The sequence below is a fragment of the Thermobia domestica genome, chromosome 13 (assembly GCF_964235325.1).
Source record: "Thermobia domestica chromosome 13, izTheDome1.hap1.1, whole genome shotgun sequence".
NCBI classification, from domain to species: Eukaryota; Metazoa; Arthropoda; class Insecta; order Zygentoma; family Lepismatidae; genus Thermobia; species Thermobia domestica.
In genome coordinates, this window is record NC_137466.1 from 107164748 (window position 1) to 107184180 (window position 19433).

Genomic DNA, 19433 nt, shown 5'->3' on the forward strand with positions numbered 1-19433 from the left:
AGAATTAGTGGTCAGTATATCTGCTCCCCTCACCGTTAATAGTTTCTTGCTCATAGTTTGCTACTTGTTTCTTTCAAGTATCTCCTCTTGTCCTCAGGCGCACTATTAGTAAGTGAGAAGAGTCGCCCTTCTTTAGACTACATTCTTTTGTCTCTAGTCTCGAAAAATAGTAGAATACCACGATGTGTAGTTTTCTCCATTAGTCATCTGCTCATTAGTTGTACTTTACACGGAAAATTTCTCTAAAAATTCAACTTTGGAATACCCTCTCCATACTCAACTTATGCATTCCTATAGCACTAGATCAACATCATAATTTATATATATTTTAAGTTTTATTTTTTTCAATATTCTACTTCTTCTTCATGCATCAAATAGCCTCCAAGTTTTTTTTATAATAATGATAATAATAATACCAATTACCAATAAAGTCTGAAACTTGATAATTTTACTACTTTCTTTCCGCAGTGAAAGGATATCAAGAAGTATGTATGGAATCTATACAATGTACTAGTGGTAATTTAGGGGATGGATCAATATGTGAAAAAGGTAGCTGTGTTTGCCAAGATACATACCATTATGCTGATTCATTGAACACTTGCTTGCCAGACAGAGGTCAGTATGAATATCTTATTTAGTTTCTTATACATATTTCTTTCTTTCTTTATTTTTAAAATTGTTTTGTAGGTTATTCTATTATTCTGCTACTATAAACACATATAGAAATACTACTTTTGTTATTTTGATATTTTTGAGTGTCGTTGTTGTAGCTTTAAGTTGAGTTGATTTTAGTTTAGCGTCCCGTTCAGCAGTGAGGCTATATGAGACGTGGACCTACTGATTAACGTGGAATCCGAACCACATGAGCTCCCGCCGGGAATCGAACCCGGGTCTCCCACGCCAAAGGCGCGTATGCTAACCGCTTGTTGTAGCTTTAAATTTATGTGATTTGAAACCAGAACCAGTCAGCTGTTCTTTATTCAAGTTAAACATATTTAGCAACTTTTGGAACTAATATTCTCCAATACGTAGTTTATTTTAAATTAGAATTTTTAAGAAAAAGAGCACAGATGATTCCATTAAAGTCTCGAATGTTTTCAGAGCACCATTTAATTTGATGCCACTGAATTTAACGAACAAAAGGTCGTTATCATTAACTTAAACGAGAAACTGTTCAATGTCAAATCTCAAATTGTGCTCAACTATTGTCTAAACAACCTGCTAAAACATTATAAACCAGAATCCCAAAATTGGAGTATGTATTTTTCATATAGTATCTTGAAACACCACATTTTTTTCATGATTAACTAATTACCGATAACTCTATGTCGTATGGAATCCAAAAGTTCAATGCTGTAGGGGAAGGGAGGGTAAGTTGACGATAGTAAGCTTCTATGCATGTTTTGTCAGCCTTTTGTTGATGAAATGTTTCGATTTTATGTTCACGACAATTATTAGACTTTCGTTTTACTCTGTTAATTGTTTAATGGTTATAAATTCAAAAGTTACGATGATATTTCATTTTATTGACCCCATATCATTTTCGTCATCTTACCCTCCTATGCGGGTAAGATGACTTCCATAGGTGGGTAAGATGACGAGACAAAAAGCGAGAACAGAACTGGACTGATTATTGTATTTCAAACGCAGTATTTTGCAGAATACACAAATAATAACATGAATAGAAGAATATGAACACAAGCGCAATGTGATTTCAAGCACAAAAGTCACAGATGTATGCTTTGAATTTTGCTTCTGTTACAGACAATTCAGTACAAGCAACATGGGCCCAATTCTGCCACACATTACAAGCGAACCACGTTTCACTTTTACAATATTCATTACATACTACACACACTCCTTCCCCCAAAACATCGGAATCGTCGTCTTCGTCCATGTAAGTCACTGATATAGAAGAGTCAGAGAAGTCGACTGAATACATGTCTTCGTATACTACGGAGATTTGTCTTTTCACTTCCGTGTTCCTTTTTTCTGGGTACGTATATCTTCTTTTGTCTTCTTTTTGGCTTATTTCCCGGCTTTCCTTTCTTTCAGAGTTTTTTTGACAGGACTGCTGGTGATAAGCAACAAAGGCAGCTTCTTTCGTTGTTTCCTTCCTTCGTTAACTGCTTTAGGAAGAAGGGGTAGACCATTGTATGATTTCGCATTTGAGGGTCCAGGGTCTGCATGAGATGGTCCGGGTTTAAAAATGGAAGAATCGGGTTCTGCAAGTGTTGATGCAGGTTCAGAGTGTATTTGGTTAGATTGCGCAAAGGAAGGAGACAATTTTGGAATAGAAGGTTTAGGTACTGATACAGATGATGCAGATGCTGAGTTAGACATTGTAGTTGTTGAATGTTCCGTGGCATTTATTTCAGTTGGTGTGGTCACCCTACTATATGCCACATTGAATGGCAGCAACATTCTTTATGCTGATTCTCTCACCTGGAGGAGCCATCAGGTAGTCATCACAAGCACGGCTATATGCAGTTTTCAATGCACCATACAGAGCAACATCCAAAGGCTGCATCCGGTGGCTTGTGTGCGGAGGAAATCCTAAGAGGCTAATATGATTTTCTCTGCACACGTTAACTGCCTGTAAGGTTATATGGGATGGGACTCATTCCTGATACCAGAAGAGCCAGGAGGATCATTGTTCAAAAAGTGTTCCTGCATACGCACCTTGGGAAAAATAAAGAATGGTGAGACGTAGTTGCCAACAGCACTAAAACGACAACCCACACTTACATTCACACCTCTTTCAGCAGAAGAAACTTTAATTACTCTTCGATTTCCTTTTGAACTTAATACGTTTGGAGTTTTCGTGGGTACAGTTGAACAGCCCGTTTCATCCTGTTTAAAAATCTGATGAGATTCAAAGTGTTTCTCATTTAAAACATCTTTATAGACATTAAAGAATGATTCAACATTTGTTTTGTTGAAAGCAGCTAGCCTCCCTGCAGATGTAGTTCCGCTTTTCGCAGAGAGTAATGAAATTTATTCATAAAGGTCTTGATGAAGTCCTTGCTGGCCTTCTTTTCTTGGTTGAATCGGTGAGGAATCTTCATATTCTCAACATAGTCATAAACCATTCTTAGGCTCACGCAGCTCGGGCAAGATGACGAATTCGCCATCTTGTCCGCCTATTTGATTCGTCATCTTATGCGAAACAGCCATTTTTTATTGCAAAAGAGACAAATCTGTCATCAAGTTATTTCTGAGTTACATTGAGCTATTGAAGTAATTAATATACTACATTGTTTCGAAAAAACAAAAATCATGTCCTGGGGACTTACCACAATAGCTTCAGACGTTATTTTCTGACACCGGAATTTTACAACGAACCGACGTGCAAACAGTCAAACCACTCCTGGTCAACTGGAACACGGCCGATTGGAATAGTTTCTATCTCCCAACACGTGTGGCACTAGTGCCTTCCGAACCGCATGAAGGCTGTGTTGCCATATCACTTCAGGATTCTGAAATTGACAATTCGTCATCTTAAACACCTCGTCAACTTACCCTCCTTTCCCCTATTCACAAAACCTCTCCATTGACATCTGTTCGTAGCTAAATGGATAAAGTGTCTACACTGTACTCTATTTCTGCGAGATCCATCTTAATATTATCCTTCAATCTGCGCCTAGGTCTTCCTAATATACGTTTTCCAATTGTATTTCTAGTAAAAACTTCGAAAACGCTCCTACTTTTTTCCATTCTGCCTTCATGACCTGTCCACCTGAGCTTCCTGGTCTTGATGACGCTAAGAATGTTTGGTAGACGAAATAGGTTTTTGTTGTTGTTGTTTGAAGATTAGCTCATTCAAGGTTAGTGTAAAGGGACAAGTTTTGTCGATAGATATCACTATAGTCTTCGTATCTCTCCCATATATTTTTTACCTTTCACGAAAATTTACAATTACTCTTGCAAATTTCACCCTAGAGACTTCAAAATTTTAGAGAAGGAACTTCATAACTTATTAAAGGGAACAGTCCCAGCCGATCTTTTTATTTACAATTTTCTTCAGTGTTGAAACAGTTCCATTGTTAAAGGTTTGGATATTCATTTCAAAAATCAAGCCATTTCAACATTAAAGAAAATTCTAAATAAAAAATCGGCACGGATTATTGCCTTCGATAGATTATGAAGTTCCTTTGCTAAAAATTTGAAGTCTCTGGACTGAAATTTGTAAGAGTAATCATGAATTTTCGTGAAGGGTAAAAAATACATGGGAGAGATACGAAGACTGTAGTGATATCTATCGGCCAAAATTGTCCCTGCTCTGACAAGCACAAAGTTTAAAATTCTGGCAGTGTTTAAAATTCAGAGACTTATGGCGCAAACATGCTGTGTTATCCCACATAGTATGTATTTCTAATTTTTTTCATGTTTCTTTTCATTTTTTGCTACTTGTATTGCAATACTAACTATCTCTAATAATATTTTAAGCAAATATATTAAAATAATCAATATTCCTGCCATGAATAATTATCCTTACTTTTTGTCAAATTTTGTTTTAAAAGTTCATTAATAACTAATTTTCACAACTTTTCTATTTTAAGATATGCGTTTGGTATTGACTTGGTTCTATTTATATTTATCTACTATAGTATATACACAATAATAAAAAAAGTTCTCATTTGTTCTGTGCCAAAGTCTATGTTGATTGTTATAGCCTATACTAAACAGGCATTGTCTCAGAAACCAGAAATGCTTGTAAAAAAATCCAATTCTAGAAATTCCCATAAACTATTCAATATTTTTCAATCGGATTTCGAGATTCTTAGAAAAATTGAACTTGTGTTTCACAAATAAGTTATTTTATATAGCTCGTCCGTCAGGCTTTTACGCAGTGGCGGGCAGTGTTAGGATTTTTCCTCGAACCTACGCATTGTTTGTTATATTTTCAATATAGATTGTTAGTAGTCATATCTATGTAAAGAAACTCTACCGAACTCTTAACTAATTTATATACTTCAATTTAGATGTGTTAAGATGGGGGTTAGGGGGCATAGCCCCTAGGATAATAATTCTACCATATGAGGGCCTACATTATTAGGGTTCTATAGTAGAGACCTATATTTCATGCAAATGATGTAAAGTCTCGAATATTGCCGGACGTTTGTTCAAGCGCTTCACACTTTCTGGTGTCACCATCAACATGTGGGGAACCGATAAAGAGAAAAAACATCAGTTTCAGTAATCAATGATATCAGACTCCCAAATGGAGGGGCACATTGGCCTTAATTCGTAGAAAAAAGGGATAGTTATGAACTATGTTCATCGAAGAAGATTAAATCTAGACCGCACTCGAAGTGTACAATATGCAATGTATTCTATGAGTAAATAAAAACAAAAAACTGTTTCTGTGAGTTTCATCATAAGTGACTGAAACAGCCTAGATCGCTTTCCAAATTTGTTTTCAAGCACACCATTATTTCATTTTTTTTATTCAGATATTGTTATCAGTAACAAATAATCAGTAATTTGAGCAGAAAAATGTGAAGTCTCAAAAATAATTTTCCTTTAATTTCATATGAGAGGGTAATAATGTATGCTGTCTTGAGATTCAAGTACTATCATTTTTTCAACTATTATTTTGTGCTAATTCAAACAATAATACAAAGTAAAATAATCACAAATGGTGTGTAAAGGATTGAATAATAAATTCCGATACTATAAATAACCCAAAAGTTTCAAATTATTACAATAACATCCGTAACTTTATCTATATAAGGCATGGAAATAAAAATATGTTACTATTATATTTTAGTCAATTTGTGCCTGACGGGACTTCTAAGTCCCGGATCCCCAAAATCTACATAAAATAATAAAACACTAATTTTTCATGTTGTTTTCTTAAAGTATGCTATTTATGACTAAAAGAAAGGAAAAATATTGGCCGAAAACAAAAAAAATCAGGTCTTTAAGGGTTAAATTCCTTCTTGACTTAACAATATAATTTTGCTATATTGGCTATCCAGTAACACCAATATTGTGCTTTACGATATTGTACATCGAATATTGCAATATTGAAACTTCTCTAAAATCAACTCTAAGGAGTGCCAACTTTCTAAGGTATCTTTTAAATGACGTTACAGCAGTAGTCGTGCGGTTTTACTATACGGATCCGTAGCATAAGTAGTAAGGACTACGAGTAGGGGTAGGGGTAGCAGTAGGAGTAGGAACGGATTAGAAGCCAAGCAGGGGTACGTTGGGTTCTGTTCTCGACATAAAATGGGCAAATTAAAGACTTCACCAAATTTTTCCGTACATTTTATAATCTGTGGACAGGGGTGAAAATCTGTCTTCAACATTGGGGGGACGAGTAAGATCGTTCCCATTTTTTAAGCGAGGTTCAAAATATTTATGAAGTTGAAAAGCAATGCTGTGGAGGATCAGGGGAGCACAGTTGTCTTCAACATTGGGAGGTGGGCAGATTTGAGGCTTATTCTGGGAGGACATCAATTTCATCTCACTTTCCTTTGTGGCAATCGGACACAAATGATGACATTTCCCCCAAAACTACAAATTTTTCAAATCGGATTATTGGGGGGACAGTCCCGCTCAGTTCCAAGATTAGAGGGGACATGTCCCCCTCATCCTCCCCAGGATTTGCCCCAGTGTCTGTTGATCCGTATAATAAAACTGCACAGCAGTAGTAAAACAGTGGAATTGAAAGATTAGCAGCCACAGTAATACCCCTTTCATTGTAATACAACTTCCATAGAAATTTTATGAAAATTTGTTACGCGAACAAAGCAATTTACAAGTAGCACGTGCATAATTGTTAGATATGTCTGGGTCATTGTCAAGAATATATCTGAATTCCCAGAAATATGTATAAATAAAGAAATAAGTTGCGCATAATCAACAAGTATTTAAAGGTTTTGTAACCAATGTCCTAAAATAGATTCCCTTTTACTTGCAATGTATAAAAATATAATATTGAAATAATTCATACAAAGTGCATTTTATAACTTTACTAGCTGAATATACCCATTCTTCGCATGGATCAGATAAAATATCCATGTAAACAAAATGAACAGCGAAAAAATAATGGTCATTTTCTACTACTTACATATCCCCTGAGATCTCCTGGTTCGAATTGTTAAAAAAAAAAAAAAAAAAAAAAAAAACGCCTCTGTCCCACAATTGATGGGGGCTGTATTTGGAAGTCAACGCCTATGGGAGTATCACCAGTCATTTCACCGACCGCGAAAACTATGGATTTGACCCTAATATCGGTCATTTTGGATTATTTTTTATGTTTCGGTATCCCCCCGGTGACACCCCGGCCCGCAGCCGAATGGGGTGAATATGATCGAAGTTTCACCATTGATCTCAGCGACCGCGAAAACTATGAATTAGACACTAATATCGGTCATTTCAGATTATTTTTACATCTTGGTAAGCCCTTCCCCACATATGACAATCGGTCCACATACAATGGTAGCTGAATTTGCAAGTCATCGCTAATGGAAGTGTCACCATTGACCTCAGCGACCGCGAAAACTATGGATTTGATACTAATATCGGTCAGTTTGGATTACTTTTACATGTCTCATTAAACGACCCACTCAGCCCCCTGGTTTGAATTTTAACATAAATGCATCGCCTTGGTCTGGGGCCTGAACTAAGGTATTCGTGACCAAAATGTGGTAACTCTCGGTCAATTTGTATGGTCCCCAGGCCAGTCAACGCCCCCCCTGAGACCCCGCGGTTCCAAAATTTAAAAAAACGCTTCGTCTTGATCTGGGGCCTGAACCAAAGTACCCCTGACCAAAATTTGGTAACTCTCGGTCCACTCGTCTGGTCCCCAGGCCGCACGCAGACAGACAGACAGACAAACACACAAACAAACTCTTTATTTTATTTATATTAGATTACATTAGATTATATTAGAATTAGATGTTATTATTAAGGCGTTGCTCTTCGTTTTTTATATACTTAATTAATTTCTTAACTTTCAGATGTTAAGTTTCAATTTCTTAAATTTCGATAGTTTAAAGATTCCATATAGTTAAAATAAATTGATAACTGATGGCCATGCATCACACTTCGGGTAGAAATTAGAATGGAAACAATTGAATTACAATATTATCAGCGTTGGGGTATGAAAGGGGTACTGGGCAGGGACGATGAGGGGGAATAAAAAGCAAGATTTTCTTGGGGAGGCTCAAGGCTTCTTCAGGTAGGCCGGACTTTTACATACTAAAAACGAATCTAAAATCCTGCTTCAGAATGTGACAGCATTAATAACTCCCATTCATACACTATATATATATAACATATTATTATTATTATTATTATTATTATTATTATTATTGGCAGTTGAAATATGTGTTTTGACACTGAGCAAAATTAGAATCACAGGTTGTAGGAAAGGTACCAAAAACTACCCATTCAGAAAAATTCGTTCTTCGGACAGCGATATATTATACAAATATACGGAATCCTCCTGCTTACTACAGCAATCAGTACGGAGCATACGTTATTCCTATGCTACGTAGGCACTGCCCCTACATGTTACACCATGCCGTTGCACAATGTCTTCCTTATATTACATATATATATATATGCTTGTTACCTTTGTCAGCTATATGTTATATACGTCCATTTGTATGTGAGAGCTTGACCGCCTATATTGTTTCATACGGAAAGTACGTACAGATGGAACACTTATAGAGAAAGTATTATAAAACATGCGTTTTCAGTTATATGTTTGCTGTACGTTAAGTCCAAAAACTACAGGATTTACAAACGTAATATACGATTTTACGTACGCCAGATACATTTTTTTTCTCAGTGCATAGGAAAAGAAAAAGGCATTTTAGGAAATCCACTTGACTTCGCATTTATGTGTGTAAATAAAATGTGTGGACCACGGTACTGCACTTTCTCGCTCTAATTTCATAAAGTAAATCATGTTATAACGCATGTTATAACTGAAACATTCATACTTTCAGCACTATTCGTTTATAAAACTGCACTTAGACCATCTTATATGCTAAAAACCCACCAGTGTCGTCAATTCTGTGCCAAAGAGAGGGCGTAACCCTCTAATGGCTAGGGTTAGGAGACACTCTACCAGCATATCTTTTGAAATGAAAATAGATGAATAAAGTTTAAAGTACCAATCCCTAACCCTGTAACCTCAACAAAATAAAAATTGAAACATTCATTATGAAATATGAATAAAATTACGTATTTGGAAAACTTCGAAGAAAACTCAGCCTCAAAAGTAAACTACCGTTTGTAGACTTTCTACATGATGACAATGAATATCATATATTAGAGTTATGTATGAAACGTTTGTTTATGAGATATCAACAAAATCACATGGGTACTATTTGAGGATATAATAAATATTATTAATAATGAAAAGGAGTTACTCTTGTAAACATTTTCGTGACAAGTGATTTACGTAACACTATAGAGTTATTAATGTTACATGAACGTAATCATCCATTTTTTTTTTTTTTTTTGGAGAAAACCTCACCTCCAAGAATAAACTACCCAATGTGAATTTTTTCACAGTTAATGAGTTAATCAGAAGTATGTTGTTAGGTTGTTAACAACACATTTACTCGTATTAGCGAAATATGAAGAAAAGCGCGCTAGTCGGTTTCGAAAAAATTGTCCGGGAAAAAGTCTTACCTCAACACTAACTATTAACTAACTACACCTTTGCAGTTTTTCGAGACAAATGAGGTATGTCATAATGTCACGTTAATTATGAAATATTTATTTACGAAATACAAAACGGCGTGGGAGACCTGGGTTCAATTGCCGGCAGGAACTCATGTGGTTCGGATTCCACGTTAATCAGTAGGTCCCGTCCCCTATAGCCTTGCTGCTGAAAGGAACGTTAAACTCACAATCAACTCAACGAAATACAAAATCATATGTGTCGTTTCAAGAAAATAATTCTCAAAATTTATGCTTAAGAATAAAGTTCCCTTTCTGAATTTTTTCTTAGAAAAGCAAATGGAACATTGGTTTATGAAATATGTACGAAATCATTAGAGCCGTTTTTGAGAAAATCATAAATTTTAGTTTTCACCCTTCAGTAAACTAGCTTTATTTTTAGGGGTAGGAGGAAAATTCACAGCACGTACCTAGGGAAACTTATAAAAAAGATTTGGATTTTAAATTTTACCTCGATACTTTGAGCAATATAGCCTCTAGGGGAGTGAACATTTTTACATCGGGACGAACGGACGTCCAAAAATTCGCTTTTCGACATGTGGAAACCATGAAATGGGTGCATCAACTGAAATCTTGAATTCGATTTTTATCACGTTTATCACATGTCCTTCTCTCCTATCGTTGCTCACAAGTAAAAATGGAAATATAATACGTCTATAATATAATAATAAATAAAATAGTGAAACATTTTTTCTGAAAGAAACATTGTTTGGAATACATCCAAGCAAGCACATGTAGCGACTGTATGTTCTTAAAATTTTAAGATTCAAGAAATGACTTCACAAGTATTCAGGACTTCAGTGGGAGACAGTTCGAGGCCTGGTATTGAATAGTTGTTCTTCATCATTAAAATTTTGATGTTAAAGAGTTCTGTACAAATTGTTTCATGTTTCAGAAAGAGCTCTGTGCAAATTATTTCATGTTCATTGGAATCCCGCTTGAAATTCGTCAAACCTTTACACTCGGTGGGCCTTAGAAAGTACTCTTGTAAAAAAAAAATGAAATAAAATCTTTGAATTTTACGTCCGACGGTTATGCCGGTTAGGCTAAAGGAGACGGTGATGATGAGTAATGAATGAAATGGTGGAATGAAGAAAGTGAGAGGAAACGGGAGACCCCCGAGAAAACCCACGCATACGGTGTTTGTCCACCACAAAGCTCACTTGCCGGGGGCTGGGATCGAACCCGGGACCTCAAGCACCAGAGGTGAACGCTGTACCACTGAGCAACCGCGGCCTTAAAGTACTCTTGTTTTATAAACTCTAAAAATAAAGGTTTATATAGACAGTACATCAATATAGAGAGTTATTTCTCTTGTTATATTTGCAGCTTATGGAGATCCATGTGAGATATCTGAAGAATGTGCAATTGACAGTGAAAGTGGCATGCAATGTGACAATGGCAGATGTGCTTGTCGTCCAAGTTACAAATTAAGCGAGGACAGGCAATCATGCTCAGGTAAATTGTGTTTATTTTTTCCTCTTAACCCTTTTAACACGAACACTGTTATCTAATACGATAATTTCGATCAATATTTGTATATTGCGTAGATTATTGAAAACTAAGTTTGGAATATTTCCATATCAGCCTTCTATGAGGTTTGTGAGCAGAAAGATATAAGATGACAGGTTAACTAAGCAACTTTTACTATCAGTAGTCTTTACTAAGTGAGAATGGCTCACTAAGTGGAATGAAAAGTATTAAATGTACGAAAATATAATGTAGATTTACTAGCAATTACGAGAACGAAAGATTTGATATCTGGGTAACAGTGCTGTTTACTTTTTTATGGTTAAAATGTATAGGTTAGGATACATGATGACTGTGGAGATTGGGTATTTACTGCATGGATGTGAAGAGGCCTGCATTTGCGCATGGGCAGCAAAGTTCCGGGACCAGGACGACATATTAAAACAAAACCGAGATTGAAGTATGGTATGTGGGAAATGAGGGTATTCAGATGAGAGAACTTTGAAGAAGATCTGTAGTAAAAATAATGTTGGTACCATATTTCGTTACTACGCTATTAATACTAGAAAGAGCTGTGGCTATTGCTTATTAGCTGCAAAACATAATCCGTGCATTTGGTTTTGTACAAGCCTCTCCGTTGCTAGTGGCTCAATTTAAGAGCCGACCCGACTGTATTGTTTAAGCATATATTTCACGTTATTAATTATTTTTATTAGTAACAAGTAAGCGAGACACAAAATACTTTTAGGAGTTTAAAATACCTAAATACTAAACCAAGAATCAAGCCACAGCTTGCACCGTACGACAAAAAGGCAACACTCAGTTATATCTTGATACCATGCAATTTGTTCTACTTCATCTCAAATTTCTATACGTCTTACACATTGACTTCTACAATACAAGCAATACACCTGCTACAACTTTACTTGCAACTATAAAATATGTTCATGATATGGATGCATCGACTCTTACTCGCATAATATTGTGATTATCTCATTTCACTCCTCAACTGTTTTCCAAATTCGAACAATTGACCATGTGCTTCTTTCCCACAACACACTACATCCAACTAACTCCTACACCCAATACTTCTATAAGAGAATCAGTGCTCATAGTTTGGTTTGGGTACAAAATTTCGCTACACAAAATCCTAGTGGGCCAAAATCTTGTCTTGACAGGCACTCGTGGGACAAAATCTCCTATGAGACAAAACCTCGCCAGAATTTAACTCTGTAAGGATTTCTTTATATATATATATATATATATATATATATATATATATATATATATATATATATATATATATATATATATATATATAATCTTTATTTATCTTATCAATTTTTGGATCATAACGTCCGTTTCGAACCAAAGCATCTCGGTTTGCCAACATTAATTCATTTTCAAAATTTGAAAGCAGAGCGTTCTTGAAATCTAAATAATTACGTAAACTCCTCCTGATCGCTTTGAACGAAACAAAGCAAGGTGGTAGTAGAACGTGTGGCAAAATTTTAAGAAATTTGGATTTGTCTACACCAATTAAGTCGCATTCTTCTTCGAACTTTTTCAAAAAAAAATGTGCTTGCTGGTATGTCTTCCAACTTCCGCTAAATTTGGTTAAAGATCTTATTTCACTAAATCTGAAATGAGGACTACTGTTAGATTGTTTCAAATATTTAGACTTAGCGTATTTGGTTTTCCTAGGACGAGATAAAAGCGGTCTTCTCTCTTCTTTCCCGATACTAGAAGCACTATCATTCCTCTCAGAATAACTTTCAGGTATATCACTTTCCGGTTCATTTGGCACATGGTCTATGTTTATGATCGGATCAGGATTACAATTTTAGGTGCTAATCTTTTCCTTCATAGCATTTATTTCTTCCTGTAATTCTCTAATCTGATTACTATGCTCATTAACTTGAGTTTCAACCACTTCCACCGAACTTTGCACAATTGTAAATCTATGTAGAATTTGTTCCATCCTACAGTCTGTTCGTTCTAGTTTAGTGTTTATTTGCTGTGTTATTTGCTCTAATTTATTATACATTTGCTGTGTCATGGATTGTGTAATTTGTTCAAATTTAGTATCTCTTTGCTGTGTTTGCTGTGTCAGTTGCTCAAATTTAGTATTCATTTGCTGTGACAAGGATTGACCTAGCTGTTTTATAAGGTCATCCACGTTCGTTGATGTATCAGATCCGGATGTTTCAACATCACCAACTTCATCATTAACCTTGGGTATATCCATTTTAATGTTCCGATAAATTTTCCTTTTACTTCTTTATACTCTGTTTTGACAGTTATATATGAGATTGCTTACTTTACTTCAAACAATTCTCAAGGTATTCCTGGGCGGAAAACACCATCTAATAATGTAACGTTTAATATTTTAGATTACCGTTAATTTCTTTTTACCTTCCGTTACATTTATTGCTTACAGTTCGAATAATAAGATAAGTCACCACAATCAAACACTTTAATTTATACACATAATTGCAAGAATTCGCGATTTTATAACTTTGAAATTAGACACATGAAATATACATCACAACTACCTTTTATTCTCAAATCTCCATGAATGTCTTTTTAGTTATCATAGCAACCCGTAATAAGCAACTATCTCTGGTTACTGTACTACTAGTACATAATTATCTATCTATCTCAACATATATTTTTCTTCTTCTTCGCAACATATTGTGCACTTTTAAGCACCGTTGTCCAAAAGTAACTACAATTAGAAATGGAAGTAATTCACAGATATCAGATACACAATATCGTTGTAAATTTGGCGCCTCAACATTTCAGCCCCACTGGAGTTCGGGTGTTGATGATTTGGTTTCGAGGTTTTGTCTGCGTAGCTCGTACGTAGGGAGAGATCTATATAATGAAAACTATGTGTCAAGAAAAATTTAATTGCTGAAGTTTACAAACGATAGCTCATCACACATCACCCTAAAATACTATGGTGTGAAGAGATAACCATAAATGTGTACGTGCAAGGTTTGCGTATAGGATAAGTTTTACAAAGAATTTTAGCGCATTTCGTGATTCAGGCAGGAAGCAGTTGCAGGTTACAATTTAGCTGAAAAGAAAGAAAAAGTAAATTTTTGTCGTGAAACGATCATTGAAGAAAAGGTACACAAAGGATACTGTTAAAATTTTCAATTGTCAAAATTATAACAGTTAATGCTTCCGCTGATAATAGTTTCAGTTTTGTAGAAAAGAAGTATCTTTATAAAATATGAGTATGAGGTTGTGGAAAGTGGATAGGCATACCTAATCCATGGTAAATAATTTTTTAACTATTCGATTTGAAGATGACTACGCCATTTATTGCAAATGCTTCAAAGAATTGCTCTTTCACGTACATAACACAGATTTTACAACATAAACACAGGCCCTAATCAAGGGGAGAGGGTGAAACAAAAATAACTTAGCTCAATTTGATACATTAGGGAAGGTGAAAAGTGCAAAGAAGTGTTCAAAAACGGTAATATTATGAAGTATGAGCAAGTGCAGGTCAACTGTCAACTTCTCGATATTATTGATATCATTAATGAACTAGCTACAAAATGCATCAAATAAATTCGTTACACGTGTGTCAAAAATATATAAGAAACAAAAATAAGAAAAAAATTGAAAACCGATTAGGTATACCACTTTGGTTCTTGTTGGTAGAGTACAGTTTGAAATATCGTTTCAGTTTACAAGACGTTTACAATTTTATCGTTAAATAGTTCTCTTGAGAAGAAGGAGAAAAATGGTTCGTTTTCCACAAAACCAATAACCGATCACCACTCGCAAAAGGTAACAGTCACATGTAAGAAAACCCTACCTTCACTCGGGCTCCGTCCTGTTGTAATAGGTACTACAACAAGTCTACTCGGCCTTAGATTGAGAGTGTTAAAAGTTTATATCCTTCAAATACAAAGTTACTCACAAATACTACAGATATGTTAGCTACTTAGTGCTCTTAAAGAAGGAACAAAGAATTGATCACAGCGGTGAAATATTAACATGGTTGGAAACATTTACTAAAAACAAAAATAAAAATATGTTTTTTCTTTCATAATTACAAATGATGTGATAGTGTTTTTTCTTTAAAGAAAATATTATTTTCACCAAGAACATCTTCAAATATTTATGTTCACATATTTTATCTTGAAAACTAAACTTACTTGAAAATATTGTTTCCTTTCAGGCGCTGGAATAATCAGTATGTCCGTTTACTCAGTTCTCCTTATGGTCCTTAAAATGTTTCTGGTGAATGTGTAGAAATATCATGTAAAAACGTACAGTAAAAATGTACTAAACGAACGAGAACATAATAGAATGAGGTAATGTCCTTTGAGATAAAGTACAATTTTCACAGTTTTAAGATATACCACGAACAAATCACAGCCTGAAATAAGAGAAAATCAACATCAAGATATTATATATTTTTTTGTATATTACATTAGTTTGTTACATTTGAGCTTAATGAGCTGATGTCAACTATGTTGATTATGGTTTTTATTTACAGTCTATAATTGCACTAAAAACATTAGGAATATTGTCAATTTGAATATTATAAATACACTATGTATATTGTTGGCATCATCTTTCAAAATAACTTCAGTTAAGTCAATCTCCAACATAGAATAATAAAAACGTTATAATTCTCCCACTGTTCTTAATATACGATAATTATTTTGTTTCCTTAAAGCATTTTATTGAAATTTATTTGCCATACATTCAGAGTCTATTATTTTACGAAATATGTTCCTGTAGCAAAGATAACTCAATTGAAACCCAGTATAACCTTGAGAGGAAATGTATATTTACTTTCTGCTCAAAGTATTGTTAGCCTACTCATTAATGGTTTCTTTTAACATATCTAAGTAACAAATGTGAAAGCGTTAGCAAGAAGAGAGGCTATTGATTTCTTATGAAATATATTCAAAAACTCAAGTTATTTCCATAAATGTAGTTCTCTTATAGTCTGGCCTTTTATTTTAATAAAACTTAGACATTTCATTTTATTAGTTATTATGTACGTAAATCTGTAAGATGTTATTGAGTATTTCCTGTAAGATGTTACTAAGTATTTCATTGTGTTTGTCTAACATGATAGTGTAAATGTGTTGATAAAAATGAAGACAATTTTTATTCTCTATACATTAATATTGTCTTGTATGTATGCTTGTGTACTATGTATTTCACTGTATGTATATATTATGCGTGTGTATGTATGAATATTACATTCACAGCTTAAAACGCTGAACTATTCATGATTGTTATCAAACGATGCTATTATCAGGGGCGGATCCAGACTGAGTGTTTGGGGGGCGGGCGGTCGTTCAAAGTCAATAGGTTTTATTTTACATTTATAATACAAAGGTGAAAATTCTTAGAATAAGTTTCATTTTTAAAATAAAAAATACCCTATTCTGGGAAGGGAGGGGGTGATCGGTCTGATCGTCCCTCCTGGATCTGCCCCTGCCTATTGTTGCTTTATAAGGTATGCCGTTTTTTATTACGTTGATTCCTTACTGTTTCACACTCCTGCACGCTTCCAATTGTAATCATATCACCTTCCAATGGTATTGTATCAAACATTTTATTGACGTTCTAGATTCTTTAATCATTGTCATTATGGCTAAAACTGTTTGAAATATTACATACGACTGTAATATTTGGTCTTACTGCAATTATTCCTGTGTAAAAAATCAGTATCAAGAAAGTTTGTTTGTTTTCATTAAAGTTTTAAAGAAGAAACACAAATATCGTTCTTTTATTTTCTGGCAGAAATAATTAACTTTGTAAAGGAAAGCGTTTTGCAATTAGTAGATCAAGAAATTTAAATTTTATGTTTTGAACTTTAACTGTTAGAAGTTTTGTGTTATTTATGTATTAATTTTAAAACTCAAAATAAAATCCCAAAGTTACTTTTTGAATATTCATGCTTGACAACAACAAATAATGTTGGATTAGGTTTAAAACTTAACATTAGAAGGAGGAAGTTAAAAGAGAACTGGTATGATTGTAAATAATATGAAATAAAACTCACTCTTTTCTTTAAAAAGAAGAAAAGAAAAAGAAGACATTATGAATGAAATGGCGTTAATTGTACGGAAAATGAGCAGGAACGAATCATAGAACTAAAATTTTAAACACTAGAACTATAGTACTAAAATTCGAAAAAGATTCCAAACATTAAGTACGAGAGACAGTCAGTAACTCCAATTATCCTCAGTTTCACTATATCTCTGTTTAGATTGTACGCACTGCCTTCTACTCTTGCATATTATAAGGCCATAATGTTCTGATAAAGTTAGAGAGTTTGATCTTAGTTGCTCCGGTTTTCTTTATTCTATTGTAAAGATAATGTTAACTTTTAATAGTAGGATAATTTCTGACTTGTTCTCGTAGTTGAGTTGTAAATAACCTGTGTGTACTAAGTTTTAAGACAATATATAAAAAAACTGTTAGTGTACAAATACATGTATTGGAACTAGTTACCAGAGGCAAATAAATAAAATGTGATGAACAAATAGATTAATTGTATTTATACAATTAAAAGAACCCAATATTATAAAAGCAATATTGGATCTCCTCTTCCAGCGTTGCATACTGAAGACAGATCTAGTTCGTTATCCTGGGAAACGTGTCCATGTAGAACTTGCGACAACAACAGAGTCCTAGATCTCATACACGTACTCTACGCTGGTCGAAGACTCGCAAACACAACGTGAAGACCGGTGTAGCATTTTACTTAAACATTGTTCGTGTTCTCCACAAGTCGAAGGTCTGAAGCTTAGAATATTTGTGAGCTAAATCAAACTTCTGTATTCAATACGAATTTTTCATTTACATTAATTCGAAAGCCTCTTTCAGAGTCTATGAAATCTGATATAGTAGAAGACTATCTGATGGATAGTGAGTTTTTGGTTATAGGCAATAATGAGAAACGAATCTTTTACAATAAATTAATATGGTCAAAACCGGAAGCCGTACCTTAGACGCTAAATCCATACCAGAAAGTCATCTCTCTATCCTTTACTGTTTTGTTTTGTGACAATAAAGATTCAAACCGGAAATCGTAAATTTGAACCTCTTCTGTTTGAAAAGAGAATTAACGGAGGGGATGGAATCTATTCTTTAGACATGGAATCGATTGCCAGAAACCGCGTGTCGCTATCTTTGCCGTTTTTGCTCTACGGAAATCAGTATTGAAACCAGAAGTTCTAGTATCATACATTTCAACCACTTTCGATTTTGGAAGAGACTTTGAGTTGAACCACATCTATTTTAACCAGAAGTGTTTCAAGTTAACATTTCTAGTTTCAACGTTTATCCCCATAGAACAAAAGTGGTAATAGTTAACGACAAGATGTTTTCTGCAATCGATTCACGGTCCAAAGAGAACATTTCACCACAAGACACAACGTTCTACCGAAACGGAAATTATTACAAGTTACTACTATTTCCGGTTTCAACACTGATTTCTATAGAACAAACACGGTAAAAGATATCGAGAAGCGTTGTGTGTTTTTTTTTTTTTTTTTTTTTTTTTTGGCAATCGATTCTGTGTCTCAAGAAAAGGTTCTATCTCCTCCTTTAACCTCTACATTCAAATCGAAAATGCTTCAAATCAACGATTTTTAGTTTTAATATTTATCTCCATAGAACAAAAACAGCATGGGAAAGCAAGTAGGACTAATGACTTTTGGATATGAGTTCTGCGTCCCAGGAACAGATTCTATCTTTGATCTTGTTCCTCTGTTGCAACCAGTAGTTGTAGATGTACTACTTCAAGGTTGAGTATTGAATTCCCAAAGTTTGGAAGTCTACTGTCGTTTCACACTTTTATTTCTGACTTTAGTTCCGAGATTTATGTTATTATTTCCAAAGAAAGCGTATTAATTCAAACAATTTTATGGAATGATATGACCGTTAACTCCTTGACTTCTAAAATAGAACATTATAGGTAGTTCAAGATCGATCCATACACATCAATATCTACAGAAGAACAAGGCGACTTTGAAAAATAATATTTTTTGTCCATTAGCTTAAGTTATTTGACAGCATGAATAAAGAATGCTACAGTAGTAGAAAACTTAACTAGAAAGGATAATTCGGATTATGTGAGTTTGTAGTAATGTATTACTATCGTCCCGGTTAATTTTCTTGTTGTTATCCTGTTTTCTTTCATTTTGTTATCTCATAAATTCTTTAATCACTCATTGACAGGTAATTTTTGTATCGATTAA

The 19433-nt window shown here is 34.4% G+C and overlaps 1 protein-coding gene across 2 annotated transcripts in view; it reads left to right on the forward strand.

Annotated features, from left to right (window-relative positions):
• LOC145668414 (prion-like-(Q/N-rich) domain-bearing protein 25) overlaps positions 1–17718 on the forward strand; it is a 193123-nt gene extending 175405 nt beyond the window's left edge. For both annotated transcript variants that reach the window (XM_081736226.1, XM_081736225.1), the window contains exons 6-8: positions 469–615; positions 11041–11169; positions 15383–17718. In XM_081736226.1, coding sequence (XP_081592352.1) covers positions 469–615; positions 11041–11169; positions 15383–15456 — 350 coding nt within the window. In that variant the 3' untranslated portion in view covers positions 15457–17718. The remainder of the gene's footprint in view (positions 1–468; positions 616–11040; positions 11170–15382) is intronic.
• The last annotated feature ends 1715 nt before the right edge of the window (positions 17719–19433 follow it).